This window comes from Lynx canadensis, chromosome E3, assembly GCF_007474595.2.
Source record: "Lynx canadensis isolate LIC74 chromosome E3, mLynCan4.pri.v2, whole genome shotgun sequence".
NCBI classification, from domain to species: domain Eukaryota; kingdom Metazoa; phylum Chordata; class Mammalia; order Carnivora; family Felidae; genus Lynx; species Lynx canadensis.
The window spans coordinates 22,159,666-22,181,200 of NC_044318.1; the positions used below are offsets into that span (position 1 = coordinate 22,159,666).

Below are 21,535 nucleotides of genomic sequence, written 5' to 3' on the forward strand. Positions count from 1 at the left end.
CCCTGCCCTGCCCAGACACCCGGTGTTGGAGAGCCTCCCCCTACTGGAGGGCACGCGAGCCCTTCCGGCACTCCTGTGGGGTGGGAGGCCCGGGGGCCCTGCTCTGACGTCGTCGGGGAGCAAAGCTGGCCCAGGAGGGTCCCCTTAACAGGGCAGCGCAGGCCCCGACTAGGGGGTGATCGCGTCTCAGCTCCAATGGTCCGGAGATGCCTTCAAGGACTTTACGAGAAGCCAGAAATCCAGGTGTTTTTAATTTTTTTTAATGCGAAAATCCAACTTTTAAATGTCGGCTCAGCTTAACCAAGCACACGCCAAGCGAGCCGAACGGGTTACAAGCCCTGTGTAGCCCACCCTCCACTCCAGCCCCCTCCCTGCCTCAGCATGAAGGCCAGCGCCCCCTCCCTTCCGGGTCCCCCTGAAAGCCGCAGTCCCCCCTCCAAGACCGTGGCTCCCCGAATGCCCCTCAGCTGGTTCCTCCCCGGGAGGTCCAAGGAGGGAGGGGATCATGCCCTCAGACCCCCCTGGGCACAGAGGCAGGGGTTGGCCCGGTGACCTGTGCGTGCTGGAGGTGACAGTCCCCCCGCCCCCCCAGCATCCCTGGTGGGAGAACAGAGGCGAATCCTGGTCCCTGTTCAGCCCCGGGCATAAGTTTCCACAAAGCTATCCCTGTGGGCTCGGGGCCATGCCCGCACCCGGTCGTGGGTCACAGCTCTTGGCCGAGGCTGACAGGAGAGTTCCAGAAGGGCAGCAGGGGCTCCGGAGGAACCTCCCTGCAGGCCTCTGTCCCCCTGGGCACCTGCCTCCTCTGTCCAGCAGTGGGGAGGACCTGCTTCTGTTTGTTCATTTGTCTCCGGACGGTTCCGGCCCTGGACCCACGACCTCAGAAGGACCCACGTGGTCCCCAGGAGACCACCGGGGCTATTTCCGCAGTCAGGAGGCGGCCGCCCCCCGCCTGGGAGCGTTTGCCGCGACATCCTGGGTCCCTCTCCAAGCCTCACCTCCCACCCCACCTAGAGTCCCTTTCTGAGGCCCCCGGACCCGCTTGGCCTCTGAGTGAAACAGCGGAACACGGTCTGGCGGCTCAGCCCGCCCGGGTCCGGTGGCTGTGCGGGGTCTGGCCCCATTACTCACGGCCACTGGAGCCGGGGCACAGGCTCTCCGGGACACCACACCCCCACAGCCCCTCCGTGTCAGGCCCTGCCTGCTTCCCTCACCGCCGCGGCCCTGCAAGGCGCCAGAGCCTGAGCGGGTGACGGTGCCGTGGGGCCCGGCGGGGGGGGGGGGGGGGAGGTGCCGGGCTGCCTGGCCATCCAGAGGGTTCTCCTGGGGCCACGCAACTCAAGCCTCTGGGGTCCGGTCAGCAACAGGCCCAGGCCCGGGGCCGGAAGAGGCAGACGTGGCCTCCGTCCAACGGGTCACGTGTCCCCGTGTGCCGTGGGGCTCACCGCAGGTGCGTCCCTGGACCTCCGTGTGATGCGAGGCGTTCGTGACACCACCGCCAGGCCCCCAGCCTCCGGGAAACTGCTCCGCTCACAGCCGCTGCCGGAGGCCGACCTCTGGCAGTCACCTTTCACGACACCACCACAAAAATACCAACTTCACCCCCCGCACCTCCGGCCTCCCTCGGCTTCCCTTCCCAGAGAGCAGGGGGCCGGCAGTGCCTGTCTCGGGGAGCTCTGGGCACCTTAGAGCACCTCCCGGAGGGCAGACACACCGGCTGAGTCCCACGACTAAGCCCATTTGCCGGGTGTGCAAACTGAGGCTTTCGTAATGAAATCGTGTCGTTGGGGCTCAGGACTTCAAGGCCGCCCAGCACGGGGCCCGGGCTCCTCACCAGAGTCACTCAGCGCCACCTTCCACCTGACCTTCCAGACCTTCGGGACGACCTCCTGGCCTCAGCTGGTTGGCCCACGAGGGGCAATGGCCTTAGAGCAGAGGCGGATGTTTTAGCCCACCTCCTCCTCCTCCTCCCCCCCCCTCCCCCTCCGCCTCCTCCCCCCATCCCTCTCCTCCCCCTTTCCCTCCTCCTCCCCCTCCTCCCCATCCTCCTCCTCCCCTCCCTCTCCTCCCCCTTCCCCTCCTCCTCCCCTCCTCCTCTTTCCTCCCCCTCCCCTTCCCCTTTCCCTCCTCCCCTCTCCCTCCTCCCCTCTCCCTCCTCCCCCTCTCCCTCCTCCCCCTCCCCCTTCCTTTCCTCCCCCTCCCCCTCCTCCCCCTCCTCCTCTGCCAGCTCCTGCCCCTGCTCTGTTCATTCTCTCCACCCCAGGCCTCCTCTCCCCAACCCTCCCTGCCTGCACCCCCCCCCCATGCCACCCACACTCAGCCTGGAGGTTTCCAGGGGTTTCAGGAGGGTCCGAGGCCGGGGGCTTGGGGTGATGGCACTTCTCCCGCACCAGACCCCCTTCCTGACCCGTCCCGGTGGCCGCCCACTCCCCTGCCAGGCCTCTGGCATCAGCCCAGCCACCGGCCTCCCTTAAGGCAGAGGCTCAGACGGTGTCGGTCCACGACGAAATGTGGCCCCAAAAGCAATTACCCGGCTATGGCGGGCGGGGCTGTGTGGGGACAGGGCAGAGAGGTCCCGCGCCGGGATTTCCTGTCTGTCCATGCAGTAAATCCCCGCACGGAGGAGATTGGTTTTTCCTCATGACTGATGGTCCCCGGCCGGGCTGAGTTTGTCCTCAATCCTGCGGCGAGATCGTCCACCGGTGCGGCGGAGCGATTTGTTCACTGCCCACAGCCCTTGAGCGACGGGTGAGAGGAGCTAAGCTCCAGCCCCGCCCCGCCCCCCAAGCCTGTGCCTCGGGCCGCGTCTCCGGTGGTTTGGGGTCACGGACTTTTCTAATTCAGCCACTCAGAGGACACCTGTTCCTGAGTCCCGCCGCTGCCCCGTGCGGCCTACGGTGTCCCTGCCTGCACGGCGTCAAAGCCCAAACAGGAGCCGCAGAGAAAAGCCAGCCCAGCCCAGGCGCCCCTCGGACCCTCACCCGTCCCCAGGCCACACTATGGCTACTTACCTCGTCCCCGGTGCCACCGCAGCCTAAGCCCCCACCATCTCCCACCAGGCCCTGCTGCAGTCCCCTCTCTGGTCACCCTGCCCCCGCCTTGCACCCCACCTCCCAGGCCTTCCCCACGCGCAACCAGGAGGAACTTGCCCAGATGCAGAGCTGACCGCGTCCTCCCCTGAAAAGCCCCCTGCCAGTGGCTCCCTGTGGCCTTCCAGGTGAAGGGCGCACTTTGTGCCGTAACCCACACGCCCGAAGGCTCTGACCCCCGACGACCAGCTGCTCCGCAGCAGACCTCGCGCCCTCAGCCTGAGCTGCAAGCGCTGTGTCCTGTCACAGCGCCGCACCCAGCATTCCTCTCAACCCCAGGGCCTTTGCACAGGCTCTGGCTTCTGCCCAAACTCCCTGGCGGCTTCCTTCCGTCCCTGCTGCAATGGGCCTTCCTGAGAGGCCCACCCTCACGGCTCCAGCATAAAGCAGGCCTCCCCTGGGGGTGCTTCCATAGCATTTCCCCCACTCAGAGGTGATACTTTTGTTGCTAGAATTATTTGAGTGGTCTCTGTCTCCTCACTGGAATAGAAACTGCACGAGGGTGAACATCAGGTCCTCCTGACTCACCGCGGCAGCTCCAGGGCGCCGTCATGCCTGGCGCATAGAAGCCACTCAGCCAGTAGTTCCCGGATGAAGGGGGCCCACCGCAGGTCGGGGGTGGTCTCGGGTCTTGTACTTTCCTCTGTCGCCGCCTCCTCCAAGGGGATGAGCCTCCCCAGCATGACTTGTCCTCGGGCCTGGCACCGGGCACGTGCGGACACAGGGACGGGGCCAGACGCATCCAGGCCCAGCACGTCTCGGGGTCGGCGGGCACACGCAGGTACGGATGGGTGCCGAGCTGACCCCCTGGTACGGGTGCGCGTACAAAGCGCTGACTCAAGCTTGTACGATGCTGGTGTGTGCACGTGAGCCCAGGGGGTGTGGACCCAGCGACGCGGGGCGCAGGCATCCAGGGCAGATGGCTACGTGCTCATCCGGGCACTTCCCGCCTTCAAACCCCCCGGGCCCCCCTCCCAGCCCCCCCCCCCCCAGGTTCAGGCAGACGGTGGCATTTGCCCCCTGTGTGAACACAACCCTCCCAGTAACTCCGGGTAGGGACCCACTGGGACCACGCATCCGGCCCGCCTGCAAATGCTTCCTTTTATCTCACCAGCAGCCTTCCTGCTGCAGGCTCCACGGGCCTGAAAGACAGCTCGTTCTCCCCTCCTGCCCAACAGGTGCCCAGACAGAAAGGAGGACTTGAAGCCAGAGTGGCCCCGTGAGCCTCCTGGCCCGTGCAGGGGGTAAGAAAGGCCTTGGCTTGAGCCGTCCGCACACCATAATCACAAACTACTTGCACGATTATTTATTGAATATTTTTCTTCAAGCCAGCTCTGTCTTTTTTACTTAAATGCCTATTTTTGGTTTCATCCTAAGCAACAGCGTCTGTGAGATCGTGACACCGATGTGCCCGTTACACGTTTTTTCCTAATACACATGTACATGAACACAACTATTAAAATAGGTTGAAATTTTGCCTACGTGTCAATTCAGATCATCTCCTGGACGTCTGTGGTCCAGCCGCCAAGCACAGAAGGACCTCGGGTGAGAAGGAAGGACCCCAAGATGCTGGGTGCCCTGGGGGCCCAGCCCCACGTCTACAAGTGGTGTCTCCTTGCCCAGAGGCCAAAGCCCCAACTCCTTGCCCTGACGTTCAAGACCTTTGTAAGGGGACCCCAATGTCCCACCCAGAGCCATTTCCCTGAGAGCCCCACACAGTAGGTCCGCAATATTTGCCAAATGAATGGAAAATGGATTAATGAATGGCCCGCGTGATTAGTCAACGCATGCATAATGAATGAGCACACACCTCCGCGCGGGTGTCTGCTGGGATCTGAGACTCAACTGAACCCGCGCCTGACCCAAGCCCCAAATCTGAGAGTCTTTGCCAACTTTCCCTTCCTCCCACAGCAGTCTGTTGATTTCTGCCCCCTGACTAGCTCCTGAATCTGCCCTCATGGTCCCATCCCTTGGGGCCACCGTGCAAGCCAGACCACCCTCTTCCCTCCCCTCGAACATCGTAGGATAAGGGGAGGGGGGTGCGGTGCTCAGGAAGCACCAAGCTTCCTAAGGAGGCTCCATGTCCTTCTGCCTGGCTCCCCTGTCCTCCTCACACCCCGTGGCTCTCCCTTCTCTCCACACCTGCCGTCTAGACTGTTGTAAAGTTCCTAGAACATTCCAGCTTTCTTCCTCTCCATGGAATGGATGTCTTGCCTACCTGACATCTAGACAACCTTCTTTTTCCCAAAGGAGCCCTCCTGACCACCATCTCCTCCTCCCTCCCCCAGCAGGTGCTGCCTTTGGCACCCCCCCCCCAGCCCCTAACTTTCCCTCATCGAGAAAAGAGGAAACACTAACAAAGCACTCACTACATGCCTGGCTCTGTTCTAAGTGCTTCACGTGTATTAGCTCACTTAACCCTCATGACAGCTGCAAGAGGTAGGTATGATGATTATCCCCATGTGCCCATGGGGAGGAGGCACAGAGAGGTTAGGTCACTTGCTTAAGGTCTCACGTGGAGGAGCTGGAATCTAAACCCAGGCTGCCTCGGGGCGCCGGGGGGCTCAGTCGGTTAAGTGTCCGACTTCCGCCTAGGTCACGATCTCGCCGTGATGAGTTCGAGCCCCGCATCAGGCCCTGTGCTGACAGCTCAGAGCCCGGAGCCTGTTTCAGATTCTGTCTCCCTCTCTCTCTGCCCCTTCCCCACTCTCACTCTGTCTCTCTCTCAAAAATAAATAAACATTAAAAAAAATTGTTGGGGCGCCTGGGTGGCTCAGTCGGTTAAGCGGCCGACTTCGGCTCGGGTCGTGATCTCGCGGTCCATGAGTTCGAGCCCCGCGTCGGGCCCTGTGCTGACAGCTCAGAGCCTGGAGCCTGTTTCAGATTCTGTGTCTCCCTCTCTATGACCCTCCCCTGTTCATGGTCTGTCTCTCCCTGTCTCAAAAATAAATAAAACGTTAAAAAAAAATTAAAAATAAATAAATAAATAAATAAATAAATAAATAAATAAATAAATTTGTTTTTAACCCAGGCTGCCTGGCCCTGGGGTCAGGCACCACAACACCACTGTACAATAACCATCTGTCTGGTTATCTGTCATGCCCACCCGTGAGGACAGACACCCTGTCTGGATGGCTCAATATCCTATCTCAAGTGCCTCCTGCAGTCCTTGACACATCGTAGGGGCACAATGAGCTATATCATTGGATAGATGGATACACAGCTGATTAAATAATGAGGATGGGTCCTACATGAAAGGACGATGGATGAACGTCTGATACAGGAAGGATGACAACTGGTAGATGGATGATGGATGCATGGCTGGAAGGATGGATGGATGGAAGGAAGGATGGAAGGAAGGGTGGATGGATGGAAGGATGGATGGATGGATGGATGGAAGGAAGAATGGATGATGGATGGAAGGAAGGAAGGAAGGAAGGAAGGATGATGGATGGAAGGAAGGAAGGATAGATGGATGGAAGGAAGGATGGAAGGAAGGGTGGATGGATGGAAGGAAGGAAGGAAGGAAGGATGATGGATGGATGGAAGGAAGGAAGGAAGGAAGGAAGGATGATGGATGGATGGAAAGAAGGAAGGATAGATGGATGGATGGATGGATGGACGGATGGAAGGATGGATGGAAAGATGGATGGATGGGTGGAAGGAAGGATGGAAGGAAGGGTGGATGGATGGAAGGATGGATGGAAGGATGGATGATGGATGGATGGATGGAAGAAAGGATGGAAGGAAGGGTGGATGGATGGAAGGATGGATGGAAGGATGGATGGAAAGATGAATGGATGGGTGGAAGGAAGGATGGAAGGAAGGGTGGATGGATGGAAGGATGGATGGAAGGATGGATGATGGATGGATGGATGGAAGAAAGGATGGAAGGAAGGGTGGATGGATGGAAGGATGGATGGAAGGATGGATGATGGATGGATGGATGGATGGATGGAAGGATGAATAGAAGGATGGATGATGGATGGATGGAAGGATGGATGGAAGGAAGGATGGATGGATGATGGATGGATGGAAGGAAGGAAGGATGGACAGATGACCGCTGGATGGATGGATGGATGAGTGGATGATGGATGGATGGATGATGGGTAGATGACGGATAATGGATGGATGATGAACGAATGATGGGTGGATGGAAGGGCAAAGAACATTCTCTACTTGGGGGAAAGCTCTAGAATTCCTTCTGGGAAGAGATGAGGCTCTGGTTCAGACCCCAATTCTGCCATTTGCTAGCTCTGTGATCTTGGGCAGGTTACTTCATCTCTGTGACTCTAAGTTCTCTCATCTTTACAATAGGCCTGTTTCCCCAGGCATCTGAGCCCTAGGACTTGATGTAAAGGTAGCTCCAGACACAGGGCAAAGGGTCCCCAGGGGGTCAGGGCAGCGTAGGGCCCAGGCTTGAGGGCCCGTCTCCCAAATTTTCCACCTGCCTGACCCACCCCCACCTCGCCCACCCTCCGGAATCCAGGGCGGCCTGCCAGCTGGCTCCACCCCGACCCAACCCCCTAGACCCAGCTACACTCTGCTCTCCTTCCTTCCCGAACCTCAGTGTCTGGCCCTGACCCCAGCACACTCAGGCCATCTCACCTTCAGGTTCCTTGAGGACCCGACAGGGTGGGGCCACGGGGGGCAGCCACAGCCCAGAGAGCAACTGGCCTCCACACACAGCAAGACGACAGGTTCAACAAGCATTTATTGTGGCCCTGCCATGTGCCTGCTGTGTGACCCCCTCCCCCCCTGCGGAGCCAGCGCCGGGAGGCCCCACCCACTCCCTGCCTCGTGACCGCAGGGCCCCTCCTGAACTTCCTGTCCGGCCCTCAGTGGCCGATGACCTTGCCTCTCCTGGCGTCCCAGCTGCACCAAACAGGGCGCCGCATGTGACGGCAGCAAGGGTCAGGAGCTGCTGTCCCAGAGTCACCGTGCGCAGCCCTGCGCATTCCCTCGGGCCACCCCGGCTCCATTGCCAGGGCCCTGAGCCCCGGACAGCGGTGGGAAGGGCAGGCCTGCGTCTCCCACACAGGCCGGATCAGTTCACAGCACACGGGCCGGGTCTCCAGGGGCGCCAGACCGGTGGCCTTCTGGCAGGGGGCCGGTTCCGACGACCGCCTGAGGTCCGGGGGCCAGGCTGGGTCTCGGTCACACCCAGTGCCCCAGGACCCAGCACTGACGGTTCAGCTCCGGCATCTCGTGAGCGGAGCTCCGCGGCCAGGAATCTCCCATGTGTGGGTGGTGTCCTGCCAAGAGACGGGGAGGTCAGTGCCGTCGGCCGCCCCCCCGCCACCCACACACCGGCTGCCCGCCGCCGGCACCCTCCTCTCACACTCTCCCCACCCGCAGCCCACCCGCCCTCCCGCACCCACCCGCTCGTGCCCCTGCCACCTGTCAGCACGCCCGCACCGCCCATCACAGCGTCCTCCTCCCCCCTGCCCCGGCGGCCCCGCTGCCCTCATCCCCATCCACCTGCAGCCCGCAACACCCGCACCCTCCGCCCCACCTGCTCGCTTGTCCACTTCCCAACCTGCCGCCGCGTCCGCTAACTCACCGCCGTGCACCCATCCGCCAATGTTCCATCCGCCTGCCCTGTCCCCCCCGCCCCGCCGTCCCGCAACCACCTCGGCACGTACCCGTGTGCCCACCGCCCCGTCAAGCGTCCCTGAGCTACACTGTGTGGGAGGGCGAGAGGGAGAACAGTGTCCGTGACTCCTGCACCGAGGGGGAGGGCCCGGGGGCACCCAAAGTAACTGTGAGCAGCTTCCTGGGCCAAGGCAGCTGGCAGAGACCCCGCCACGCCCCTGCCACCGCCCACTGCTCCCAGGGGCCCCGGGCTGCTCTCGCCCCAACCCGACATGCTCGCTCCTGGCTTTCTCTGGATTCTCAGACGCTCACCGCCTCCTAACACACCAGACCCACCTGCTAAAACGTCCCTATACCTACTGTGCGTCCAACCCCCCAGGCCCGGCTCCCGTCTCCCCTCCTACAGGAGGGCCCTGCCATCTCTTTGCTGCCCCTGGGTGTTTCGCTCCTCTCGGAGCACACACCCCAAGCGGCAGTCCCCAGCTCCGCCCCCCGTTAGGCCCTGAGCTAAGGAGAACGATGGCTTGACCCGTGGCAGATGTTCCGTGACGGATCAGAGCCGGAGGAGCCAGAGAGGGGAAAACAGAGGGAGGAGAGACGGGCCGGAGGACCGGACAGAAAACCAACAGCGACCCGGTGTTCACGGTCTATACCCTACTTGATTCCAGCCTCACAAGCCTGTGAGGTAGCAACCCCATTTTACAGATGAGGGAACTGAGGCTCAGCGGGCACAAGCAGCGGTCTCGCGATTCACAGCTATGGTAGAGCCGGACTCAATCAAACTTCCGCATTAAAGATGTTTGCTCCGTGTTCTGTTCCCCTCGGAGCGCTCGTGGATGCTCGGACATTCCTGTCATCCTTCGGGGTCAGACGGGCCCTTTGTAGCAAGCCCCCCGGAGGTGGGAATTCCTGCTGAGGCCAAGCGCCTGCTTGCACACCTCTTAAGACAGGCAGCTCATTACTCCTCCTGCACCCCCAAAGCAGCTCTATTGGGACAGTCTTCCTCATGACAAAGGCGGAAGGGAACAAGCAAAGGTGAGGACAGTTGTGCCCATTAGGGGGTGGGGGACGGTTGTGGGTTTTGTTCTGTGTTTTTGCTTTGACTTTTTGGTTTTTTCTTTTTTAATTAAAAAAAAATTTTTTTTAACGGTTATTTTTGAGACAGAGAGAGACAGAGCATGAATGGGGGAGGGTCAGAGAGAGAGGGAGACACAGAGTCCGAAATGGGCTCCAGGCTCCGAGCCGTCAGCACAGAGCCTGATGCGGGGCTCGAACTCACAAACCGTGAGATCGTGACCTGAGCCGAAGTCGGATGCTTAACCGACTGAGCCACCCAGGCGCCCCTGACTTTTTGTTTTCAATATTTTTTAATGCTAGTGCTTTGCTAATTTTACCGTATTTTAAAAAGGGTACGAAATATTTGGCAAACATTCTGGAACCGTTTGGCCTCAGGAAAAACATTTGTTTTGGCCCCAGTCACCGAAATAGTTGCATTCTTTGGAAGTAAATGCTGCCAAGATTATAGGTGTTTGGATTTTTTTAAAAAAAATCTAGAGGCAAATATTTGATGTGCAGAAAGATTTGATTGTTTTTCTAAATGAATATTTAAAAGTGATCGTGGCTGCTCTTACCGTTGCCAACAGGCAGAACCCCGGAGAATTTGTTGGAACAGAGAAGTGATCGTGCATTCTGAAGGAAAAAGGAAGGCCATGATCCCTGCCCTCCCTTGAGTCAAAATCAGGCTCCTTGTCTCCTGGATCCAGAGGCCAAATCACTGAGGACTGGGGCCCTCCCTTCCCCTTCGGCCTCCCGGGAGGGGGTTGGGGCCCAGAGTCATTTACAGTGGAGAGCAGGGATTCTGTCCTCCCCATGCCTGAGGAGGTCCCCCCACCGCCACTCCACCAGGCCACCATGACCTTCTCTTCCCTTCTCTCAGTCCCTTTACTTTTTGGCTAGTCATCAACTAGTCAAAATGTCAACGAGGCCCAATCAGATGACATCCGTGGGTGAAGCAGCCAGAAGGGGCCATTCTTCAGCTCTGGCCAACTGTTGCCATGGAAAATGGGCCCTCAGATTTTCCAAAAAGTTGAGAGACAATGAAAATCAGAATTTCATAATAAAATCTCCTGGCTTTAAATAATGGCCGTGGACGCTTTTAAAACCATCTGTGGGCCAAGTGGCATCTCTCAGGCTGGACTCGGTCCCCACGCACAGGAGGCCATTTCTGACCTCTATTTCCCCGCCTGCATTTTCGTTCCAGGCTCTGTTCCGTGGCTTTACACATTCTGGTCCCTTGGCCCGGTGCCCTTCCCTGCTGTTCTCTGGCTATTGAGTGCCCCATTTGTCTTTCAAAGGCTCCCCCCCACCGCCCAGAAGAATTCCATGACCTTATAGGCACAGGCCTCGCTCCCTCCTCTGTGTTCCCACAACACGGTGCAGATCTCTTCTCCCTGGGCTTGTCACTTCGTGTTAACGAGGGTCTCCCCGGCTAACCTGGGGACTCAGTGCAGGCGGGGACCGGGGCTGCTGTCATCCTGGAGCCTTTGGCCGCCAGCACCTGGCCAGGCACAGAGCTAGTCCTGAGCTGACTTTATAACAAACGAAGAAACCATGCGGGACGAGGATGGAGCGATTCTTAAGCTTGGAGAAAGAGCTCTGCCTGCCGCTCCTATTCGGAGATGCTCTGCGTTACGAGAGGCTCTTTGGTCAGTCTCTCCTTTTTTGGACCCAGGCTGAAGGGGAAAGACTATACTTGCAGTCTGGCAGTCAAAGGTTCAAATCAATGGGGCGCCTGGGTGGCTCAGTCGGTTGAGCATCTGACCCTTGATTTCAGCTCGGGTCACGATCTCACGGCTGTGAGATTCAGCTCCACGTCAGGCTCACACTGAGTGTGGAGCCTGCTTAAGATTTTCTCTCTCCCCATCTCTCTGTCCCCCGCCCCCCATGCGTATGCTTTCTCTCTCTCAAAATAAAGATTTTTTTTTTTGTTCAAATCCAGGCTCCACTGCTTTCAAGCTGTGTCAGCTTTTTTTTTTTTCCAAGCTGTGTGACTTTTGACAAGTGCCTTCTCTCTGAGCCCGCAACGGATGTGGGTTACAAAGGGGTCAGCAGGCCCAGCGGGCCCCCTTGCTAGAAGTCCTTCATTATCTGACTTCAGACAGATGTGGAAATAGCAAAATACCAGCACTAGAGAGGATCTGGATTCAACCACCTCTCTTCACAGATGGGGGAGCCAAGGCTCCAGGGGGTGGTGGGGGGCAGGGGGAGGGGGGAAGAGATCTGTCCAAGGTGCCACTCAGAGGGTTGATAGCAGGTACTGTGTTTTAAATTCCCTTGGAAGCTCCCAGGCTTAGCAGAGTATTTGGCCCAGATGAACATGAACATATTTAATGTCCTGTCTCTTCGGTCCTAACTTCTCCATCATTCAGTGGAAAATCATTGTCACGAACTCCCTCAAGGCACCTAGATCCCAGGGGATCAGCTCTTAGCTCTGCTGAATTGTGTGCAGTCACATCCTCTGTTCTGGAACGGATTCATTGAGTTGGAAGGGCCCTTTAAAGCCAAGAATGCCGATGCCACCACACAGGTGTCAAAAGGGAAAGGGGGGCACTTATAGGGGATGTCACTTGTCCAAGGTGCTCTGAAGCTGGTAGAGGAATCGATGACGGTGGGCACGTGGCTGGGATTGGCGTTTCTGACCCCACAGCAGCCCAGCCCAGAAGAAACAGACGAACGCCAACACCCCCGCCCCGTCCCATCAATCCCCCCACATGCACTCTCCAAGGTGCTGAAAGCCTCTCTTCAAGACTCACGGCCCCACCCGCAGCCTAACCTCGAACTCTTTCCTCTAGAAAGCGATGGGATTAGGGGAGTGATGAAGAAGTGAATCAAGGTTGGCACTGAGGTGTCTGGCTTTGGGGGCCCTTCAGCTAGTGACACTATCATCCCTTTGCCATTCCTAAAATGTCACCACCTTGGCGAGGGCACTATGACTGCCTCTCCAAGCCAACCCTGCTCCGTAAATCTGTATCCTGAGGGCACTTCAGAGACTCTGGCATATTTGGTAATATCCATTTACTTGATTCCTCCCAGTTTCCCCTACGAGGCTCTATGTGACTTGAGGACACAGACTAGCTCTGCTGTTCTTACTACTGTGTCCCCAGCACCTAGCCCAATTCCAGGGACGGGATTGATAATGCAGATCTGGGGAGAAGAGCAGGTGTGTGTGAGATCCATGTGGAGGGGAGGCTGGATTTTGTCTACTTTGGGGGCAGCTTGTCTTAGGAGCCCAAATGGGGGCCTCATCCTTATCCTCGCTGGAGTCCATCTTCTTTTTTTACATATAAAGGTATTTTTTTCTTTGGGTATTTATTTATTTTGAGAGAGAGAGAGAGAGCATGTGCACAAGCAGGAGAGGAGCAGGGAGAGAGAGGGATAGAGACAATCCCAAGCAGGCTCTGTGCTGTCCGTGCAGAGCCTGATGCAGGGCTCAAACCCACGAACAGTGAGATCATGACCTGAGCTGCAATCAAGAGTTGGATGCTTAGCCAACTGAGCCACCCTACCCCTGGAGTCCATCTTCTGGGGACCCCATGTTTCTTGGGCCATAACATGCTCCTCATCTGTTTTCCACACTTGGGATCAGGTTGAGTCCACTTAACCTTCCACCTCTCCCAGGACCACTGATTTCTTCATTCTCTTATCAAACCTTTGTTGGGCACCTACTATGTGTCAGCCTCCATGCTGGGTGCTGGATCTGCATACCTGGGTGAGACATCTGCCAGTGCTAGTGAGGGAGACAGACACACACCGGAGGAAATGACGAGGGCACACGTGTCCCCAGCTCTCCCAGTGTGGCAGGACCCATTCACTGTGCCTCATGTACACGGGCTCATTTAATCCCCTGAAATATGAGTGACGTGCCATTACTATGCCCATTTTACAGATGAGGAAAGTGAGGCCCAGACAGGCTAAGTCATTTGCCCGAAGTCTCACTGCTGGATTTCAACCCAGGCAGCCTCCAAAGGCCGAGCTTGTAACCACCATAAAACCCCACCTTATAGACATGAGCCTCAGGGCAGGAAAAATGCAGAGGTGAACATGTCCACCTCTGGCAAGGGGTAAAGAGGGGCCTGGCTGCCATCCCCAGACCTTTGAACTAGACTTGGAAACCAACGTGAAGCACGCAATTCCACTGGTAGGGTTTGTTTTTCGCCAAGCAGAGGAAGGGAACAGGTCTTTTCAGGCAGAAGGAACAGAGTGTGAAATAGGTTCTTGGCAGGTAAATGAGGTTTTCAGGAGGTGTGAAAAGCCTAGCAATGTTGGTGGCGAGCAAGAAGGTCTGTGTGGCTGGAAAGCGGGGTGAACGCGGCTTGCGGGGTGAGGCGTGGAGGGCTGTGGTTGCCAGAGTCGCTGGGTGCCGGGGGGTAAAAGGCCCAGCAATGCCCCCTCAGGGGGACAGGGTTCGTCTGCCCCTGGGGTTTGCACCTTATCATCAGACTTCCCTGATGTGGATTCCTCGGCCCTGCCCCAAACCAAGAAAGTGGAATCTCCAGGGATTTCTGTATTTTGACAAGAGCCCCCGGCGTTTCTTAGGACCAAGCGCCCCTGGAGGAACACTGCCCTGGGCAGAAACGGTCATGGACTAAGCTAAATCATTCGCCAGAAGTGTGCTGATGGCCGACAGTGGGCTAGGCACACAGATGCGGTGACGAGGCCCCGTCCTCCTGGTCTCTCCATTCTAGTGGGGAGACACTTAGCAAAGAAGGATTCCGAGAGGGACGGATGGCGGAGAAACAAAGCGGGGATGGGATGGGGGGCGAGAAGGCCTCTTTGGGAATGTGCAGGAGGGGTTGGCATGGTGCCTGACACCCGCCATGGGAGCCAGCACGGGAGGTTTTGGAGCTAGGAAGGGATGGGGGTGGGGGGAGACAGGATCAAAACTGTGTCTTAGGAGGACGGATTGGGGAGGAATTGGCCCTAGAAGCAGCAGTTTCCATCCAGAAGCCACTGAAGAGCCCAACCAAGCGACAAGATGCAAACTCGCTCCCGGCCGCAGCTTCAGAGGGACAGGTGTTGGCTCCGGGCCGAGGACTGCTCAGAATCTGGTCCACAGAGCAGCAAGAAACAGTATCACTTGGGACCCCTTGGGAATGCAGACTCCCAGGCCCCACCCAGCCCTCTTGAGCCAGAAATTCAGAGACGGGGTCCGGCAATCTGCATTTTAAGGAGCCACCCAGGTGATTCTGGTGTCAGCGCTGGCCTGGATCTCTGAGCCCCCAGTGCCGGGGACTCGGATGTCTCCAGGCTGCACACCTGTCTGGTGCCCAGCGACTTGGCATTCGTATTTATTCCAGAAATACTGTCTGTTTCCATTTTAATAAAGGAAGCAGACTTGAGCAGTACGATATTGGATTTGATTTTGATCTAATAAAAATGCCAAGCAGCTCAGGACCCAGGCAAGTCTTCGCCCAAATTCCCTCTGCTATTTTGAGGGCGGCAGCGGCAGAGACCCATCGAGACGGAATTCCCAGAAGCCACCTCTGCACCCGGCAAGTGACAGCCTCTTGCCCAGCCTAGCCTGGCCTTACACACCTGGCAAAATCAAAAGCTTGTCTCGGGCATTGAACCTGACAGCTGCAATCAGCTGCAAACCCCAGTTGCCCCTGAAGGAAAGATGCAGACACCTGGACCATATGGCAGCATCGCCTCCATCAAATGTCACATCCGATGTGCTCCCGAGCTAGCTGGTGGCACTGCAAAGCCCCAAAGGCAAGTTTCAAAAGCAAATGCCTTCCTCGGGAAAAAGAAACTGTGGCAGAATCCATATCACAGTAGCCCGAGAGAAAAATAGCGACTCCCGGCGCAGTTAAGATCACCAAAGTTTCCTGGAGTGGCTTAGGGAAAAGCGGCGGCTTGGGCGGGAGGTGGTGGGAGAAACCTGGAGCCAACAATCGAGCACCTGCTGTATGTAACGCACTGTTCTAGACTCTCAGAATGCAGACGCGAGCCAGACGAGACGGGGCACTGTTCCCTGGACCCTGGTTGGGAGAGACAACCAAACAAAAATCAAGCCCGTAAACACAAAAGGTAAGTTCAGAGAGGGACAGGCGCTATGAAGAACAGAAGACAGGGTGCTACAAGGGCCACCAAGGAAGCTGGTGCGGTCAGGGGAAGCTTCTCCAAGGAAGTGGTCTTCTGGCCGAGCAGTCAAGGTGAGACAAAGTGAGACATGCGATGATTCAGAGGGAGAGCATGCCAGGCAGAGAGAGTGGCAAGTGCAAAGGCCCTGTGAGGGGGGATGTTCTGCATGTTCTAGAAAGAGAGAGGCCAGGGGGGCTGGGGCAGAACGAGGGAGGGGGGAGTGAGAAAAGGTGAGGGTGGGAGTTTGGGGGCCGGAGCAGGGATAGCACTGTACCCGGAGGAAGGGGGAAGATGGCCCCCTGGGCTGGGCTGTATCCCCCAGGGGACCAGAGATCCCAGCAAGTCAGGGTGCCTTTCAGCTCCTCACTTTTTCCACGCCCACAGGGAGAGCCATCACCCCTCCTTCCCAGGGCTGCGAAGTGCTGAGCAGAGACCTGCAAACAGTAAGCCTTTAATAATGTGGGCTCGCTGACGTCCTTCCTCCCCCGTTCCTCCTGCCCGCGTCAGCCCACCACAAAGCCGGAGCAGCTGTTCGGTGCAGAAATATTGCAAAACTCGACCAGGCATTTCCAAAATATTTTCTTGGCCCAAACCCCACTCGCAGCTAAGAGGCTGCATATTCTGGAGATGGCGTTGTCTCCCCAGACGGCCCGATCAGGCCGCTTTTGTCGCCCGTGAGGTCTGCGAGGACCAAGTCCTCGTGTGGCTGGGCCCTGGGTCCCCGCACCCCGCCCGGCGTCTGTGGGTGGCTGTGCCCAGCCCAGGAGCCACCCACCGACGTGGGGCGGCTCACCTGGAGCCAGACAGGCTGGGTGCAAATCCCAGCTCTGCCACTTGCTGGGCCTCAATTTCCCTGCCTGTAAAACGGGACGGTGTTTAGGATCGAATTAGTGGATAAATGTCAAGTTCTCGGAACATACACCGGGGTGACATAGTGTCAGCAGACCTGGTGGCACCGAGCTCCTCTTGTCGGCTATTTTTGTAACCTAGCCCAGGAAGCGGTGGAGCTGTAGGATTCTACCAAGTTGGATCGCTGCTGGCCAAGTGTCCCCTCCCTGTCCTGCAGCCCGCCCCCAGCCCGAGCCAGAGGAGACACCGCGCCCGCGCTGAGCCCGCTTCAGTTCTGGCCACACCACACGGCCATGCTTGGGAGCTCCCCAGTCCAGGAACACACCTTCTTCACCCCCCACGTTCCAGAACCCGGCATGGGCCCAGCCCAGAGAAGCATCTTTCCTAAAGATGTGTTGAACACGTGGAGGGACAAATGACTTTCATGGGACCACAGCAGCAGCCACCTGAGGGTAATTAAAGTGCCCGAAGCCAAGTCCCCCTCTGACAGCAGATGGGATCTTTCCCTTCCTGGCTTTACTGGAGCCCCCAGTGCCTCCCGTGGCCCCTGGGATGGACAGCCATCCTCCCCCGCTACCCTGGCTGGGCTACCTGATAAAAGGCACTCCCTGGGAGAAGTGCTACGGGATCCGAGGAGTGGGGATCCGCCGAACCTCCAGGGGGCCGCAGACAACCCTCCCAAGCCCCTTCCCCACCACCTTCCATGGCTCCTCTGTGACCCCCAAGGCATTAGGATCTGGCTGCTTCGCCGTCCCTCCCCACCCCAGGTGTGCTCCCTAGAGGATCTCATCGGCTTCAACTACCTCCCTTCCCACCCTGCAAGACGCCTCAACCCCACGCAAACCGCACCACGGCCGCCCCAACCTGTCCTCCCATACCCGTCGGTCGGGGACGCCAGGCCCTCGATGGCTGGGGCAAACTTCTGCACCTGACTGCCCCGCCCCTCACCTCCAATCAGACAAGCCGATGCTATGGGTGCCCCCGCGGGGGAACAGGCTGCTGACCTCCAAGTGCGCCAGGGCTCGCCCACCCGCCCCAGCGGAACGCAGGCACCGTGCCCCACCCCCAGCAGCCCTCAACGCCCGAGGGGATCCGCTGTTGAATCTGCAGCCAAAACTCGGACACGTGCGTCCTGCACTGGCTGCCCGCGTCCCCCCGCGGGGCTCAGGGTGGTCCCCTCCACACTGCGTCCTTCCCTGACGCCCGCCTCTCCCTGCTTAGGCTGCCTTCCCCGCTCCTTCTCGTGTTTTCTGGGCTCACCCAGACAGGGGCTCGCTGCTGAATCCTGATCTCTGGCTCTGCTTCGGGGAGAACCCAAAGGAAGCCATTCGGACAGTTCTGCCAGCAGAAAGTTCCTGAACCCACCCACTTGTATCTTTAATGCCGAAGGTCTGGTCGCCAGCATCGCTGCTTTCCCTGCTTCGGCCACACCGGCCTCTAGTCCTGGCTTCTCCTCCGTCGGGGACTCTGCATCTGCGAGCTTCTGCCGGAAGGGCCTTCCCCTGGCCGGCCCCTTCTCATTCATCAGGCTCCCCCGCTCCTTCTGAAGCCTGGTCTGTACCTGAGACTGTCGTGTTGGTTCCTGAGTCATTTCTTACTTTCTCTCTCCCCCTAGACGGTGAGCCCCGCGAGGTGGGGGCCTCCGTCTGCTGTCGCTCGTGGCTGTGTCTTTGAGGGAACAAATAATGGATTCTCTGCTGGCTGCGGACCTGGTGATTGCACGTGATGCTTGTCTTGGGGAGGAAACGCTGCTTGGGAGATGACATGGGCGCCAGGGCAGGGGTGAGGGCCGTGGGGGCTGGGCTGGGGGGGGAGGGCTTCTGCAGTTCCCCCCACCCTGGGTGTCCTCATTCTTAATTCCGGGGCTTGCTCTTAGAGCCAGACTGGGTCTCCTCCACTCTTTCTTCGTCCTCGGGCTTCAGGGATTGGCCTTTCCTGCCCCCAAGACAGGCCCCGTGGCTTCTTTCCACCCAGAGTTTCCTACCCATTCTACAGGAAGCATGGGGAGGCCCAGGATCAAGCAGGGGCCGATGGCACTTGCACACGGCCAGGGTTCTCAGCCTTCGTCCGTACTACGTGACTTCTGAGCCCCTCGGAGGGATTTCTGCACCCCCCTGTTATCCCTGAGGTGGGCCCTCCCCAGCCCCCTTCATGCCCTGGTTCCTGACCCCTTCCTCCAGGAAGCCCTCCACTCCAGCACAGACACCTGGCCTGCAATCTCAGTGTGTGAGCCCAGGGTCCACTGCAGCACCCCCCCCCCCACCGCCCCGTTCCTCAGGCGGATCGCTGGCATTCTGGCCACCTCACCGGGCCAGCGCGTCCTTCGGGAGCCCCCAGAGTGAGGACCAGACCTCTCCTCTTCTCCTCCCAGGCCCCTCCCTCCAAGCTGAGCCATTTCTCCTTCAGTTCCCGGGATCTGAGGTCAGACAGACCTGGGTGTAAGCCTCCACTGTCTTAGTGTGAGTCTCTCCCAGCAGACCTTGCGGTAGGGACGGGAGCGTGCGTGATGTTAAGGAGGTGCAGGGTGCACAGAAGGAAGGCGGCCAGCCCCGGGAGGGCTGCGAAACCCACTACCCGGATCTGTTCACCCTGCAGGGGACCAGGCCAAACACAGGCCTGGAGCGAGCCCACGCAGGGAGCTCCCCAGGCACTTCCCTCCTTCTGTGATCGCAGGTAGGGGAAGCCCCCTGGCACAGAGATGCAGATACCGGCAGCCGGAGGGCACTGAAACTTCGCTTCCCACAAGCCCTGAGACAGCAGGCACGGACAGCGTCTGCTTGAGCTGCTCTGCCACAGGTGGCCAAGCTGTGTGACCTTGAGCAAGCTACCCCACCTCTCTGAGCCTTAATTTCCTCAACTGCAACATGCTCGGGGTCAGCAAGCATATGAGATCAGGCATGAAAGGCCCTTGGTAGGGGGGTGAGGTGGGCATCCGGCGGGCTTAACTGAGATGCTGCTATTTTCACTTTAATCTCACGTTGGCTCCCTCTTCTTCCGTCTGGAACAAGGCCCTCTCTCCTTTCGCCTCCCTTCGCTTTCTGGTTCAGACATTTGTTTTCCTAATGGGTGCCCTACATTCTGCTGATGGCATCCCCCACAGCCAGGTAGACGAAGACAGTGCACCCTGGCTGCCACACGCCTCCACGGCCCAAATCTTGCCCACTGTCACCTCCCGTCGAGCCCGGAGCTGTCCTCCCTTCCGGACAACCCAACTTGGACTTGAGCTGTGGTTCGCCTGCCTGCCCTTAGGCACCCAGCGTCCCTCTCGCTTTCCCAGCAGCCCACCCCCATGGCGAGAGGGCCACGGCCGCCGCGTGCAGAAGACTTGCTACAGCCCAAGGTGCCGGGCCTCGGTTTCCCCATCTGCGGTGTGTGTCTGCGGGAGCGAGCAGGGGTGCGGGGAGAGGCGGGCCTGGCTCATCTCCGGGGTCCCCTCTCCGCGGATGGCCCACGAATCTGTAGCGCGGGCTACCGCAGACGAGGCCACTTACGGGCAGGGTGTCTCTCGTGGCGACAATCTAAGTGAAGGTCCTCTTCCTCGAGCCCATCCCCCTTCTCGAGCCTGGAAAGAAAAGGACCGAAAAGCCTGCGTAAGAAAGAGCGAGCTGAGTTGGCAGAGACCCAGGACCTGAACAAAGGTACAGTCCTTTCCCCTCGAGAACAACTGTGCAAAGTAACTCTGTGCCACCACCCCCCTGCCCCGTGGGAGCCTTCCCGCAACCCCCTTAGATGGGCGTCATTATCTCCACTTTGTCGATGGGGAAACGGAGGCACTGGATGCTAATGAGACCAGTCAAGCGCCACCAGCTAATAAGTCAGAGGCGGAGCAGGGACGCCAACCCACGTGTTCTCACAAAAAGACGTTCCGTTATGTGCAAACGGTACACGACAAAAGACTGCGCACAGTTTGATTTAAAAATTATACACCGGGACACACAAAAGATTATTTGGCAGAATCTATACCAAAAGGCTAACAGGAACTAACCCTAGATAATGAGAATATAGGGATTAAATCTGTAGCCTTATTTTTGCTTCCCTCTATTTTCTGATTTGGGGCCAATGGACTCCTATCAGCTGGGTCTCTTTTCTTCACTAAATCAAAGCACTTCCTCGAGGCATGTCTACGCATAAACAAAGCCCCGGCCCTCTGATTTCTGGCACAGAAGGTTTGGAAGGTGGCTCCTTCCCACCAACGTGTGTGGCTGCCTTCTCCTCTGGCGTCTCAGGATCACTGCAGCTCCAGAGGGGGCTGGCATTGGTGTGGCAGAGATGCGAAGCACGGAGCAGAGGCTGACGAGGGTCTGGTGGGGGCAGCTGCACACGGAAACCCTCACCCCTGGCCCAGCACTGCTTGGGCCCGAGACTGGGCAGGGCCGTGTTCCCACATTGCGCTCGCCTCTTTGTAACCCAGATAAATTGCAGAGCTCCGCCTGGTCCAGTCCAGAGGAGCATCACCCTTCCAGGAGCACAGTCTGGTCCCCAGAGGTAGACACAATTCCAATCATTATCGTGTCTGCGGGAGAACACCGCCTGTGGCCGTACGTTTTGATATCTTTCCTCAATTCCTTTTTGCCTTTTACTTGCTTTGCACTCATCCACTCGCCTCCTCTTTGCACTGATACCCTCGTTTCTGTCATGCAGGGACGTCTCCGTCCTCTCCCAGGCAAATGCCCCACCCCTGTTTTCGGATTCCTCCTAGCGCGTCTTATGTCTAGTTGCCCAGTGTGTCCAGATGCGCGGGGCTAGAGAAGGAGACATGGGAAGGTGATGAATGACCAGCAAGCCATGCCAGATGCCTAGTAGAAGGGACAGGAACACTCATGCACTGATCATTGTGGTTCCCTCGGACTGCTCATTCA

The 21,535-nt window shown here is 58.3% G+C and overlaps 1 protein-coding gene across 2 annotated transcripts in view; it reads right to left on the minus strand.

Moving 5' to 3' along the window:
• Positions 1-7,608: 7,608 nt before the first annotated feature.
• Positions 7,609-21,535, minus strand: part of GSG1L (GSG1 like) — a 201,086-nt gene continuing 187,159 nt past the window's right edge. For both annotated transcript variants that reach the window (XM_030301417.2, XM_030301416.2), the window contains 2 exons: positions 20,168-20,238; positions 7,609-8,344 (listed from right to left, as the gene is read on the minus strand). In XM_030301417.2, coding sequence (XP_030157277.1) covers positions 8,247-8,344; positions 20,168-20,238 — 169 coding nt within the window. In that variant the 3' untranslated portion in view covers positions 7,609-8,246. The remainder of the gene's footprint in view (positions 8,345-20,167; positions 20,239-21,535) is intronic.